The following is a 13948-nucleotide window of genomic DNA, read 5'->3' as shown; positions in this document are numbered from 1 at the left end:
GTATAAATGCAGTAGTGGGTAACTTTGCTACTTCAACTTAAGTCTTACTAGGTATGCTTCTTTCAAGGGGTAATTATTTGTTGGTGTTTCTATGAAACAGTTTTTCCTAAAATTTACAAAATTCAATAAAGCAAAAATCCAGTATGATTAGACATTAGAATAATTGGTAAGAGGTCACAAAATTTTCATGTCACAAAAGAAATATGAAAGTTCAATTTTAGGCAAAATTTAAATAAAGGCAAAATACTAAATCATCAACACTTTCCAAAAACTAACATAAAAATGGGAGACTGAATTATGTATTTAATCAAAACATCTTTAATTTAAAGACATTAATTTTGGGACTTCCCTGGTGGCGCAGTGATTAAGGATCCGCCTACCAATGCAGGGGACACGGGTTCAAGCCCTGGTCTAGGAAGATCCCACAAGCCGCGGAACAACTAAGCTCGTGCGCCACAGCTACTGAGCCTGTGCTCTAGAGCCCGCGAGCCACAACTACTGAACCCATACACCATAACTACTAAAGCCCGCATGCCTAGAGCCTGTGCTCCACAAAAAGAGAAGCCACCGCAATGAGAAGCCCATGCACCGCAACAGAATAGCCCCCACTCGCCACAACTAGAGAAAGCCTGCACGCAGCAACAAAGACCCAACACAGCCAAAAATAAATAAATAAATAAATAAATAAATAAATAAATAAATAAATAAATAAATTGTAAAAAAAAGATGTTAATTTTATCCAATAGAAAACATGATTTTATTCCCTTCTTGTTCTAGTAAAATTCTGAATTATTTAAACAATTTTCTACATCTAAAATATTACATTATACTTTGTCATGTGCATAAGTATGTGATCTTAAATCCAAAATAAAAATTCTGTCATGTTTAACAATAACAGATATATGATAATTTGATAAAAGAGTTCAATGATACAACTTGTACTATAATTTCAAGGTTTTCTATTATATTTAATTTCAAATTTTGTAACTCTTTTAGGTACTTTGAAAAATAAATCCAATATACATGCGCACATTTCAACTAAGTAGAAATATCCTATCACTATTCTCTGAATACCTGCTCACTATAATTCATGTTTACATATTAATGTGCAGTACAAATTTGTAAACACAAACATATGAAACTTTGAAAGGAAATAATACCAGTCTTTTTCCTCTCAATATTTTATTGAAACGTCATGTTAAAAGTTGGCCAGCACTACACATGTAAATGGTTTTAATACTGGATGTGTTTAAAACGTTCTGTATATTTATTTGTTCTATGTTTACATCTAAACCATGTTTATTTGCACAGTTTTAATACAAATTATCATTTAATTGCAGACCAAACCTAAGGCACCTATATCAAAGCAACAGCCACCAATGCCTAAGCTATGCATTTGGTTGTTTTAAACTGCTCTAATAAACATGTTAAATTCCAGTAAAATCAACTGGTAAACTGTTGCTGTATGCCAGGATATTATTGTTATTTTGGCTAAATAAAGACTTTTCTGCACAAAGACAACATATCCCTAAATTGAAGTATAAACATTGTACTTCTACCCTGTCAATTCAATTCACAAAATACAGTACATGCAATTAGACATTTCTAAGTATATTTAAATCTGCCTTTCCACACAAGTATATGTAATTAATAATATAAGTATGCAATGATTAGATGTTCTTCATAGCATCCTTTATTTTGAGAAGAGGAGGGAGAAAAAGCAACATAGTATAAATTATTTTAAAACAAAACTAAACTAAAACCCCACTGGTTATATAAATTATAGTGTGACATCTGGAATTTATCAAATTGCATATTCAAATAAGGAAGGTTTTTGTTATTGAGGTTTAATAAAGGGATAACAACTGTGTATTACCCTACTATATACATGGACATATAGCACTATTGTCTCAAAGCATCTAGATTTGTCATTAGAATATTTGTATATTTTTGTAAAATATATTTTACATATTTGTACAAAACTTTTATTTCAATTATGCTTTGGCTTAGCATTCATCAGTAACTGTTAAAAGATACATGTTACCAGATTTATGTGCACCATGATTTTCCCCAATGTGCATACTATAAATGATTAGGATATTGAAAGGGAAATCTTCCATAATGTCCAATAAAGATGCTTGTCTTTATTCATTGTTGGCACTTTTTCAAGTTGTCATCACATAGAACTCTGATCATTCAAAGACTGATTCACTGATTCATCCCTTGCTGATTCTAATTGTTCATTTCTTTTTGTGCCATAGACATACTTAAACCTCACAAAAGAAGAATGAAGTCATGTCTACTCCTAGACTGTATGTATAACCCAGGCCTAATAGCAGTGAAATATCATGAATATCTACCTTCATAGCTTGAAGAAAATATAACTCTTTATTTTTGTAATACAGTGAATAGGAGCAATGATATTAATGTTTGAAGACTCTAATATTATGTAATCTAGAATTATGTATTAGAATTTGAAATGTAATGTCCAGAGGGCATAACCCCTCTGTTTAATGAAACAAATAACAGTTTTGATGTTCTAAGTTTGTTACCTAAAGTTATATTTTGGTGAGTAAAACGTAATGAATAGAGGATTTATCCACTTAGACATATGTTCTGCAAACAGGCTCAAACTTGAATTCAAGCCCTTGATTTCATCTTGACTGTTCCACAAAGTAGAACCTTTCTGACATGGGAATTTGACTATAGGTCTCAGCTTGACTGGAGGTTGTGCAAAGATAAGGCAACATTCATTTATTTCCAGACTCAATGTACAAATTTTACAGAGTTGATGAAAAGTTTATTTTCTCTAGATTTATTTGGGGTAAGTCATATAACTAGGTCAGGTTAAGAATCAGATTTTATAAATCTAGATAACTGAATTAAAATGATTTCTTTTGAATGGGATGAAAGGGTGGATGTATATATATATGGTCAAACCAAATGGAAATACCAGTTTTAATTATTAGACTTGGGAGTCTACTAAGTATCATTTGGCCACTTTCATTTGCTAACTATTTCATACCTTATCTAACTAGAGTGGCTTTAGATTTTTGTAGGTTTTTAAAGCAAACCTAATATTTAGTTGACACAGTTGAAATTAATATAATTCCATAGCATTTTGTTTTTTATTCCATAATCATAGCCTCAATTTACCAAGTTACTCAAGTTTTGCACCATCCTATTGGGTAGTAATAATTTATTTAATATAAAATAGTAAGGGCACTAAATACAAATTGTGCATGAATTAGAGCTGTTAGCAAGTTACTCATCTGTTTCCTGCAGATGAGTAACTTGCTCAGAAAATAGGGGACTGCTTATTGAACTTCTTAAGGTCTCTTCCAAGTCTAATTTTCTATAAAGATTTTCCCTTGGTTACTTCTTCTTTTTCAATTAAAAGTATGAAATGACAATTTATGAACATTATTTAAAAACAGCTTAAAATAGATGTCTAGATTCTAGCCTTTAAGTTTTTGCCCCTTAATATAAATCACCTTTACACATATAGTTCTGTATTATCAATTTTATATGGGTTACATATAGAAAAATTATCTGAAATATAAAGTATGGGGTATATGTACTTGAGCAGCTACAAAATTAATGCCGTCCCTTAAATAATCATTAAAAAGTAACCCAGAGATTTTCTGGATTTTGCAATCAAACACTTTATGTTGTTAGTTGCTAAGTATCTGCCATCAGAATAAGTTTCACTATAATCTGATGTGGGAGTTTCTGCTTTAAAAAATCATAATTTATTTTAGTGGTAAAAGTTAGCCTACAGCTTTCCTGTTTTGGAGTAGACAGAAATAAAGTGTACTTTCTACTTTAATCCTTGATTTGATAAATTTGGGTAGTACAGGCTTTCTGCCTCAAAGATTTTTATAGCAGTTACCTAATTAGTCTGGGCCATAAATAATATTTCATCTTGACTAGAATACTCAGTTTGAATGTAACTATGTGCCGTTCTATGCCTAAGCCCAGAAGTGAAGGGGCATATCATTTTAATACATATATAAGAAGGTATATTTATAAGGTACATTTGAGAGGAAAAAACATTTTGAGCAAATAAATAATAATGACATGCTCTCCCTAATATGTGTTGGAAAACTTTTAAAAAGCAGTTTATCAGTGTGTTTAGTTTGTTAAGTCATACCATTGTGATATGAAGGGCCCTGGCTTAATAAATTGTAGAGCTAGTAGCATGAAAAATTAAAATTCAGTTCATCTTAAGGATACAGAGGTTATATATAGGTTATACTTAACAAGTCTTTTCAGAAAATTTAGGACCAGGTGAAAGGAAACTTTTCAACTTCATAGCCTAAAATAAAGTCTCATTTATGTTACACTACTTTTGTCCAATTTACCATGATTGACGCAGAGGACTGAAATTAAATTGTACCATTGTAATGATGTTTTCATATTTATGGATTCAAATATATTCTCTCCCTTCAAATCATAACTTCTCAGTCTTTTTGGAGAGCTACAACAATTTGTTTTTGTAAACTGTGTATATAAAATACTGGGTTTGTTAAGGACTAAGTAAACAAGCATCATCTGAGAATTACCCAAAAAATAAAAGAGAATAAAAGATCAAATTTATTTAGAATATTTTGCTTCTCATTTAATCTTTGTGTTCCTTCAGGATTAAATGGTCCTCATGCTGCAAATATTAATATTAGAATGTTTATGTCTTTATTTGTACCTTAAAATTGAGATTAGTAGTTCCTTCAACAGTAGAGTATAAAAGTATAAAGCAAATGAACAATGAAATTTTTTCTACAGTTACTAGATAGATAATTACAATGAAGCCAATATTCATAGATAAAAACTGTAATTGTTTCACTACCTTCACAGGAATTAAATCCACCTTCCTTTGGTCACTGTCAATATGCAAGAGGCAGTTGATGTGATAAACAGGCTGCACTATAATTAGAGATTTCGTCACCTGAAGTCACTTTTCTCTGGTAATCTACCTCATCAAACAATATTTATTGAGTATCTTATTTTGAGGCCTAAGGCTACTGTAATCAGCCTTCTTACGAACATATCATAAGGCACTTTAAATGCAGAACAGAGGAATACCCTCTGATAATGAAGCTTTTTAAGCCCATTAGCTCTTGACTTTTTTTGGCTACAAATAAAGAAAATATATGCTTACATGTAATTGTTTTAGGAACTTGACTATTCCATTAAAGGCAATGGTTAATTTTTGGATACCAACGAGCATGATTGCATTTGCCTTCTATTAAAGAAACTTGACTGTTGTCATTCACTTTGAGATGGTTGGTAGCATTTACCAGTCTAGATGGCATGGAGAAGTTGTACCTATAAAAGCCATAGGAAGGATGGAAAGAGCAACCAATTGCTTCCCGGGCAATGGGGTTGGGTGATAAAATATTTCCAGGTGCCTGTAATCCATACAACATTTGATTGGAAGAATTAGATGCTTGTTGACACTGTCCATTGAAGTCTTCAGATGAAACGTATTTTGAATTGGTGGCCCCCAAGGAAGATAAAATGGGAATTTCCATCATGAGTGGGGCTAAAGACTGAGAACTGCTGCTGCTTGCTAGCCTTTCAGGAGCAGGCAAGACAAGAGGCTGCTGTCGCCAAAAATTAGTTGGGCAAATCTTGTAGCAAAGGGGCAGGTTGATATTGTGTAGGTACACCTCTGGACAGGGCATTCCAAGGGAGCTTGTAGGTATGTGAAATGTTGGAGGGGAGCAAGGTGGAGAAAGCAAAGAGTTCAAAGGAGAGGGAGCCCCTCCACTAGAGGTCGCTGGAGATGAGCCATTGCTTCCACCTGTGAATGACAATTCAGTCAATGAACAATGAACTAAATGTTCCTACTGAATCAGTAATCATGTCGATAACTATCCCAGCTTCATTCTTAGATTAGCTGTCCTTGCAAGTTCACAGTTATTTTAAGTTCTTTGGAAAAGAACATTCCTCTGACCAAAATTGAATATGGTATCTCTACTACTACCACTATTACTTTTGGCATTATTATTATGTATCATGCACTGAGCATTCACTATGCTTTAGAACTATACTAGGCACTTGAACAACATTTATTCAGCGAATTACAAAAGAAGCCCAATTAAATATGATCCAGAGCCAATTATATCTTACAAGTAAAAGCTGGTTTTTTTAACCATAAAAAATTACTAAAATAAGCACTTGATTAAATTGAACAAATTGGTTTTTCTGAGATTTTATAGAAAGCTTCAGTCTGATTAAAAAATCAGTGCATATGAAAGTAATCTTTATAAATTAAAATAACATTTAAATATATTAGGTTTTTTCTTATATGAAAATCATAGATGGGGAAAGTTCCACAGTGTACTATATCAAGAGTAAAAGACAGTTTTGCAGGTAAAAATACCAAGATGAAAATGAAAGTGTTCATATCAATGTTGCCAGGTGATCTTTTATGGTTGCCTAGCATCTACTAAAATTAGGGATAGATATAAGGTCCAGGAAAATCTAGACTTTACACCTTATATTTGTAAGTATTTAAATTTTTAAAAATCTGGTTATTGACTGAACTTGATCAAATTTTGTGGGGTTTTTTTTTCAGGTGCTACTGTTTTTCTTAACTATTTTTATATACAGACATAGCCTAATCCTTTATCTACAGCGTGGCAAATATATTCTATAATTAAACATCCAAAACTTATTTTAAAAAACTGGTACCCCTTTTCTTTGCAATTTGAGAGCATTCTCGACATTTTAAATAATTAAGAAAACTGTGTATTTTAAATTATCAATTAATGATCATGGTTAGCGTTATTTTTAAATTAGTGCACCATGTGTTGACTCGGATATTTTAAAAGCATGCTGCCTAGATTCTATTAAAGTGATACTATCAAATAAGTGTTCATATTTTTCTATGCAACTCTCTAAACCAAATTAATACAGTCAACTGAGTGAAATATTTCACTAAATGATTAGACTTGATCTCTTCACATTTCAATTAGTTGTTATGGTATCATGTAAAATTCAAGCTAACTATAATGTGATGGTAACCTTCAATTAATGTTTAAAGACAAACAACTTTAATGGAGTAAAGACAAAAGGGTAAAATGATTCCATATTGCTCACAAATAAAGATCTTCTATTTATCCTTAAATATCAGAGTAAATGAAGGTATGCATTCTTCCACCAGAAAGCCTGCATTGTCAAATTATTATTTAGTCATGTAATGTACTACCTGAGAACAAATACCTTGCAAATATTTTAAATGCTTACGGCAATTAAACTAATTGCCATGGCTTAGTATTGTTTTCAACATTTATTTTCCCTAGTCACAACAAAAGGAAAATTAGAGTCAAGTGATGATGAAATTTAATGGGAGTCATTTTTATCATGTGCTGAAAGTTTCTCATAAAATATTTATTTCAATATCTAACATGTTTGCAAATAAGACCACTAGTGCACCACAGGCAGATCCTAAAGAATATGAGATAGTGAGATGCTGAAGAATCCAAGTGATTTCTATAGCTCTCAGGGTGTATGATAACCCAAGAAGACACAAGTCAGTAAATCCACCATTACCACGTTTATGCTCTTTTCCTTCTTGACAGTTACCCTCCCTTTTTGCTTCTTACCTCCTCATCAGGATAAATATACACCCACTTGATTTTAAACACACATTTTCTGGCATGTACTTATCCACTTGTGTAGTATTTGTACAGAGGTTCTGGCTGTTGTTATTTCATTAACATTTAAAAATAAAAATTAATAAAACTTTTCTTACTTTGTGTGTCTGCACCAAAAGTTTTAAAATCCAAAGTGAGAGAAGGCCTCCATGGGTAGGTCTCTAAAACCCCATCCAATACACCTCTGAAAAAGAGATTCAAACTTTAGCAAGTCCAGAATGCAATTCCTGAAAATAATAATTTGTGTAAGCTTTTGAGTTATTTTGTTATAGTTTTTAGGGGTGAATATCTGAAATGTTTTTCTTTTATAGATAGACTTCTGAATAAAATTCCCAGTGATTATTCCCTGAATAAAAACCTAAGAATCTAGAATAAGCAATATCTTAAAAGTGGGTTGGGGAGGGAGTGGGAGGAGGCAAGATTTTGAAGACAAAACGTCCAGGTTTCTTTCTTACTACCTATTTATTACTTACAAAATTTAGGGACTCAGTCTCTGAGCCACAGTTTCCTTAGCTGTTATACATGTGAAAAGGGCTATATAAATATTAGATGTGACTGTTATATCGTTTACCTGTTTCTTCCGGGATCTCTAAATCCTTTAGCAAAAGGATTCCTGTCTATTTTCAGTTTGGTAATCTATGGATTCAAAAGAGAAAGAAAGATAAAGTCAGTGCCCTCAGTAAAAACACTGCCACTGTTGCTTTTAATGATTACAACAGCCACACAAGTTTTCAACATGTAATATGGCATGTTAAATAAACGTAAGCATATTGCTAAGTCAAATTTGGAATGTTTTATCTCCTTTCTCTCCTGACACTCTTTGTTCTACTCTCCTTTCTATCCTTTCTAACACAAGATCCACACAATTCATAATCAAACTTGCCTTGATGACAATGCAATAAGGCTATGAATTTCTTTTTAATTGTGGAAAATTCAATCCATATAGTACAGCTTCACTCTTTCCCTAAAGTTTCTCTGGAGCCATCCCTGCTTGCCTGGGACTTAGTTGGCTTTACCTGCTGGTTTTGGTAAGCTGTCACCGTGGTGAACTCAGTTTCTTTAAAGGAGAATGTTTTAACCCCTTCAGCAGGCAGGGACTGAATCCGGGACATGTCGACCCTGCTGTCCTGCTTCATCACGTGCACACGGGGCTTGTACTTGTGCATGGACTGCAGAATGATCTGGAGGAGAAATCAATGGTCAAATGCTGCCTAGTAATTGGCTTACCCTCCCCCACACTGGCTCCCTCTCATCAGCACCCCCAACCTTCCCACATAAAAGTGAAGCTAAACCAGAAAGCCTAGGCTAGCCACACACAAGGACTTTTCTTTGCCATTTGGCCCTGGACAGAGGCCTTCAGGCATAAGGGGTTTCAAGAACAGGGCATCTCAGCACACCAAGAAGCAGTGATTCCATTTCCAGTTGGGGTCCTTTCCTGCTTTCAAATGTGGGTGACCATGTGATGTTCCCAAGTGTTATTGGGATCTGACTGCCTGCCATAAGTTCTCTGGGCTTAGGTAACTGATGGGAAACCATTTGACATCCCCCACCTCCTAAGCCCAGGAGCATCCTTCTTCCTTTTGTGGCTGGCACAGGGCCAGGCCAGGCAGGGCAGAGTCGAGGTGCACCTGGGAAGAAGGTTCAAGATCTACGTGACTTGAAAAGGCCTTCCATGGGGGCGGGTTGTGGAGAAGATTTCCACCATACCATGTCACACAGAAGGTGCCCATCAGGGGAAGGCAATCAGAGCCCACAGTGATTGCCAGGGAGGCTGAAGTGCCAGAGAGCTCAGGGAAGCATTCCCTTTCACTGTCCCAGACCAGGCATCCTGGCTTTAAAAAGTCTCCTTTGGGGTTTCCCTGGTGGCGCAGTGGTTGAGAGTCCGCCTGCCAGTGCAGGGGACACGGGTTCGAGCCCTGGTTTGGGAGGATCCCACATGCCGCAGAGCGGCTGGGCCCGTGAGCCACAACTACTGAGCCTGCGCGTCTGGAGCCTGTGCTCCGCAACAAGAGAGGCCGCGATAGTGAGGGGCCCGCGCACCACGATGAAGAGTGGCCCCCACTTGCCGCAACCAGAGAGGGCCCTCACACAGAAACGAAGACCCAACTCAGCCATAAATAAATAAATAAAAATTTAAAAGGACATTTAAAAAAAAAAGGGCTCCTGCTTTAAAAAAAAAAAAAGTCTCCTTTTGTCCTCAAACTCCTTTCACTCACCATCCCCAACCCCCAGCACTCTCAGATGCCAAGTAAAAGTCACAAGAGCTACTTTGGCCACAGGCCTAGAACTTGGACAGTTCCTAAAGACTACAACTAGCACATCTGGGAGACACCTCCTTGGCTTCTCCAGGGTGACCCTCCGGCTGACACCTTGGCATCCCCCTCCTCTCCTCGGGACAAAGGATTGCACACACTTACATGGCCTTTGTCGTCCATCTCGTTGTTGGTGAGTTTCACACGATCGAAGCTGATGATCTGACGCATCCATGTCTCTCCCGAACAAGGCGAGTCCGGGTGAACATAGAACCTGGGAGTGATGCATGAGTGGTCTGTATTCCCGGCTACCATCCACTGCGAGCTGTGATACACGTACCTGAAAATGCGCGGAGTGTGGCTTTAGGCGCAGCAGACCAAAGCCAGGAGCAGGGGCTACCACGATCCGGTCCTAAAGGCCTCGGCCAAGGTTTGCCTGCTAATCTCAAAGGCAACTAGTAAAAGATACAACTTCATTTCCAAACAGCGTTCAGGGACAGAAAGCAAACTGTAAATAAGCATACGTCATTAAAATGTAGTGAAGTGCCAGGGCAAGTATAATGTCATGGGATTTCAGAGTCTGGTTTGTATTTCCTCACAGAAACTGCAACAAAAATTCATCTAACCCGTTTTACCGAGCAGAGACGCCCGAAAAATCCTCCTGTCCTACAAGCGTCAGGGGAGAAGCAGAAGGGTGAGGGAAAGTGTCTGTGCAGCCCACCGCCACCAGACCAGTAGTCTTGGAAGCCCCTTTGTCCACAATGTTTTACATCAGAATACCCTCAAGGAACTCTGCCCGCTGTGGCCTCGGGGCTGATTTTCGCATTGTCTTCAATCTCAACCGCTAAATTATGCGCCGAATTCCCAAGCCAGCTCAAACGTGATAAGCAGCTTGTTCTGCTATTTCTGGGCTACGGCCCCAGCAGGCTCTTGAGCCCAGCCTTCTTTTTGCCCCTCACTCCCAGCATTGGGTGCGTTGCAGGCTGTTTCCTAGAAAGGCTAGACACCCACTTCAGTCGAACGCTCACAGGCCGAGTGCTGGCGGCTGCCGCCCAACCCCCATACCCCTGAGCTAAAGCGCTGGCCGACCCGAGCTTCTGGGCTGCCAGCAAAGAAGGGCCTCTTGGCTTTAGATCAGTTCGGCCACTTTTAGCCTGCTTTAAGTAGAGAGCTTACATCAATAGAAAGGTTACTTGTATTCTCCAGGACCTGGCCTCTGCTTCAGGGTAGAGGCTAAGGAAGGAAGGAAAATAGACTTAGGCGAGATAACTGCTAGACTAGCTTTGGATGGCAAATCAGGGCATCGCTCAAGGACCCTGCTGCTAAAGTAGCACATCCCAGAGCCCGGTAGGGCCCCAGAAGCCCAGGCATTTCTCCCCAAATTCCTTTAAACAACTTCCCTCCCAGATGCCTGAGCCAAAACCCTCTGCAGTTTGCAGAGCCAAGGCTAGAGCAGTGGGTAGGCAAGAGGTTTGGGGTACACTGAAGCACCAGCTGGAACCTGTGATCCAGGAGTGAGAGGAAAGAAGAACAAGCCTGCTTTTCTCTCAGTCTGAACTCCCTGAACTCCAGTTTGAGGGAGAAAATTCAACTCTCAAAGCCCACAGGAGAGCAATTCCCCCTACCATGGTAGAGTTTTCAAAACAGCACTCTCAGGTTCCATAGATATGAATCCCCATTCCCAGCCTGTGGTACCCTCCTTTGGGCCTGGTTACCTATAGCGTTTGGAATCCACCGGCACCACATCGATGGCCACATAGTACTGTTTCCCTGGGTCCAGTCCTTTTACCTTGACCCGAACAGAGGGGAACATCCTCCTGTGGGAGAGAAAATAGCGACTGACCTGGGCGCTATTAGAAACGTTTGGAGCCAGGTGGGGTTGGGGACAAACAAAAAGTAAAGGAATAAACAATACTCTTCTTATTCTAGACAGGTTCAGTGAATGAGATTTGCTACATGAGGAAAGATTGTTGGTTACATGTTTGATTGAACAAACTCAGGATTTTTGAGTGGATCAGAATATCCTTACCACAAGGCTTTGTCCACCCCACTTCCTATCACCACCATAATAAAAAGCTATAGAAGAAAAAGTAGGAAAGAAACAGCTGTGCCCCTCCCCTGAGTTTTCAGCGGTACTTTCTGTGAGGCAGATTTGGGAAAGACTGAAATTAGGAAGATTCACACACACAAAAATTACCCAGCTGATGTGAAGAAGCTGCCGCACAGGAAAAGGTGGAAGAGGGAAAGCCCCACTTCAAATTGACCTGGGCTCAGGACAGTGGGCTGGGAGCCTGCTAGATGGGATATTGTCCACTGATAACTGTGAGGCATTAACAGAAAGGCCTGGGCATAGCTTAAGATGTGGGGGTGGCATCTGGCACCTGCCTTGGGAGGTCTAATTTTTGTCATATACTACACAGGCAGGAGCTGCAAGAATGAGTTCTTGGAATCAGGGTGTACAGGAAAGAAAGGCCGAGCCACTAACATGGGCCAGGCAAGGCCTAGTCTGGTCGATTGAGAGGCACTGGCTTCCAATACCTGTCTGGGGTGGGGATATGGGGAGAAGGGTACCAAAGCATAAAACTGGAGGCACCCATCTTATGAGAGCAGAACATTAAGTGCCTACTGTGTGCGGCCCTTGAACAGCTTGGGCAAAGCCGAACCTGCCCGCCTTGGTAATGATCATCTCAGTTCCAATGTCATGAAATCTCTTCCACAGCTCGGATCCTTGAAGCTCCACTTGGATAGCATCTTTTTCTTCCAGACTCCCGAAGCTGTTGCAGCCGCCGCTGCCTCCTCCACAGCCTGAGAAAGTAGTTGCTAAGGGCTCTGTCTTGGGTCGCTTTTCTGCTGGACACAGAGACGCTGAGAGTTTGAGAGAGCTTCGCAGTTCCCGCGCCCCCTTCTCGCTGACGCCTGTCTCAGAACAGACCGGCCTTGTCTCTTCCCCGGGAACCTTGGCGACTGATCTCCAAATTCCCCACAACACCCACTCTGGCCCCCTGATGGAGAGAAAGGGGCCCAGGTAGCGCCCTGTGAAATGCATGACCCTTCTTCAAAGTTGCCCATCCTCATCTCTCTCGGAGACTTTTGGTCCCTGATGCTGAATCCCCTCGGGACCTGGGTCCATGTCCTGCTTCCTACCCCGAGAAACAGCCACCCTCTGGCTCTCAGGGCTTCCGGGAGGTTGGAGAGTCTCGCTTCATAAATCTGTGGGGACCCTCCCCTTCACCGCAAATGAACCACAACACTATGGGCTGAACTTGGAGGCTCTGAAACTTCCCCCTACAGCCAGATGGCTGAGGTATCCCCGCCGCCCCGAACGCGGCCATCGCTGGGCCAAGACATCCTTTGATAGGGCTAGCCGCCCTCCTGCAGCGACGCGGCGCCAGTCTGAGACTTTCCGATCCAGCAAGCCATGGTAGCCGGCGCTGGGGTTTGGGCCGCGGTAGGGGTACTCACCAGGCTGCTCGCTCTTCCTTCCTGCGGCGCTGCTCCTTCTCTCCTCCTCCGCCTCTCCACCCTCTTTCTCAAGCAGCTCAAGTTGCGCCTCCTCTCTTGTGTCTCGCAGTTTTCTTTTGCTGGGTCTCCCCACCAAGGCTTCCACCGAGAAGGCGTGCGCCCGAGAGCTCAGAGCCATCCCTGGAGAGGGTGAAGAGAACGTACTCTGCAAAGTTTCAACCTGAGCTGGGTTAGGGAGGGAGAGGGTGGGAGGGCGCAGAGGACAGGCAAAGGAGGGAAAGCGGGAAAATCAGAAAAAACTGAAAACTCAGAAAACAATTTCTAAATCTATATTCAGGGGGGAAAATGTGTGTGTATATAATTTTTATATATACATATAGATTTTCTTTGAATAGACAGAATGAAAGGAGATTAAACTGGAGCCAGAGTCCTCTGGAGTCTAGTCCCCTTTCCCTTTTCGCTCTTCTCCCTCCCAGTGGACATGTGCGGAACATCAGTCCTCAAGTCCCAGATTCCCGGACCTGGCAGAGCTCAGAGACTGGCAAGCGCGGCCCTTTTAGGGAGCGGACCTGC

At 39.9% G+C, this 13948-nt stretch overlaps 1 protein-coding gene across 1 annotated transcript; it reads right to left on the bottom strand.

Moving 5' to 3' along the window:
• Positions 1–5189: 5189 nt before the first annotated feature.
• On the bottom strand, positions 5190–13553 carry TBX22 (T-box transcription factor 22). The gene is made up of 8 exons (XM_059911168.1): positions 13376–13553; positions 12577–12760; positions 11629–11730; positions 10079–10253; positions 8678–8842; positions 8233–8297; positions 7760–7845; positions 5190–5803 (listed from the first exon to the last, which is right to left on the bottom strand). The coding sequence occupies exons 1-8, from the start codon at positions 13551–13553 to the stop codon at positions 5190–5192; spliced, it is 1569 nt and encodes a 522-aa protein (XP_059767151.1).
• Positions 13554–13948: the final 395 nt, after the last annotated feature.

Source organism: Balaenoptera ricei, chromosome X, assembly GCF_028023285.1.
Source record: "Balaenoptera ricei isolate mBalRic1 chromosome X, mBalRic1.hap2, whole genome shotgun sequence".
Classification (NCBI taxonomy): Eukaryota; Metazoa; Chordata; class Mammalia; order Artiodactyla; family Balaenopteridae; genus Balaenoptera; species Balaenoptera ricei.
The sequence above is the reverse complement of the archived record's forward strand: the minus strand, read 5'-3'. Positions and strand labels throughout refer to the sequence as shown.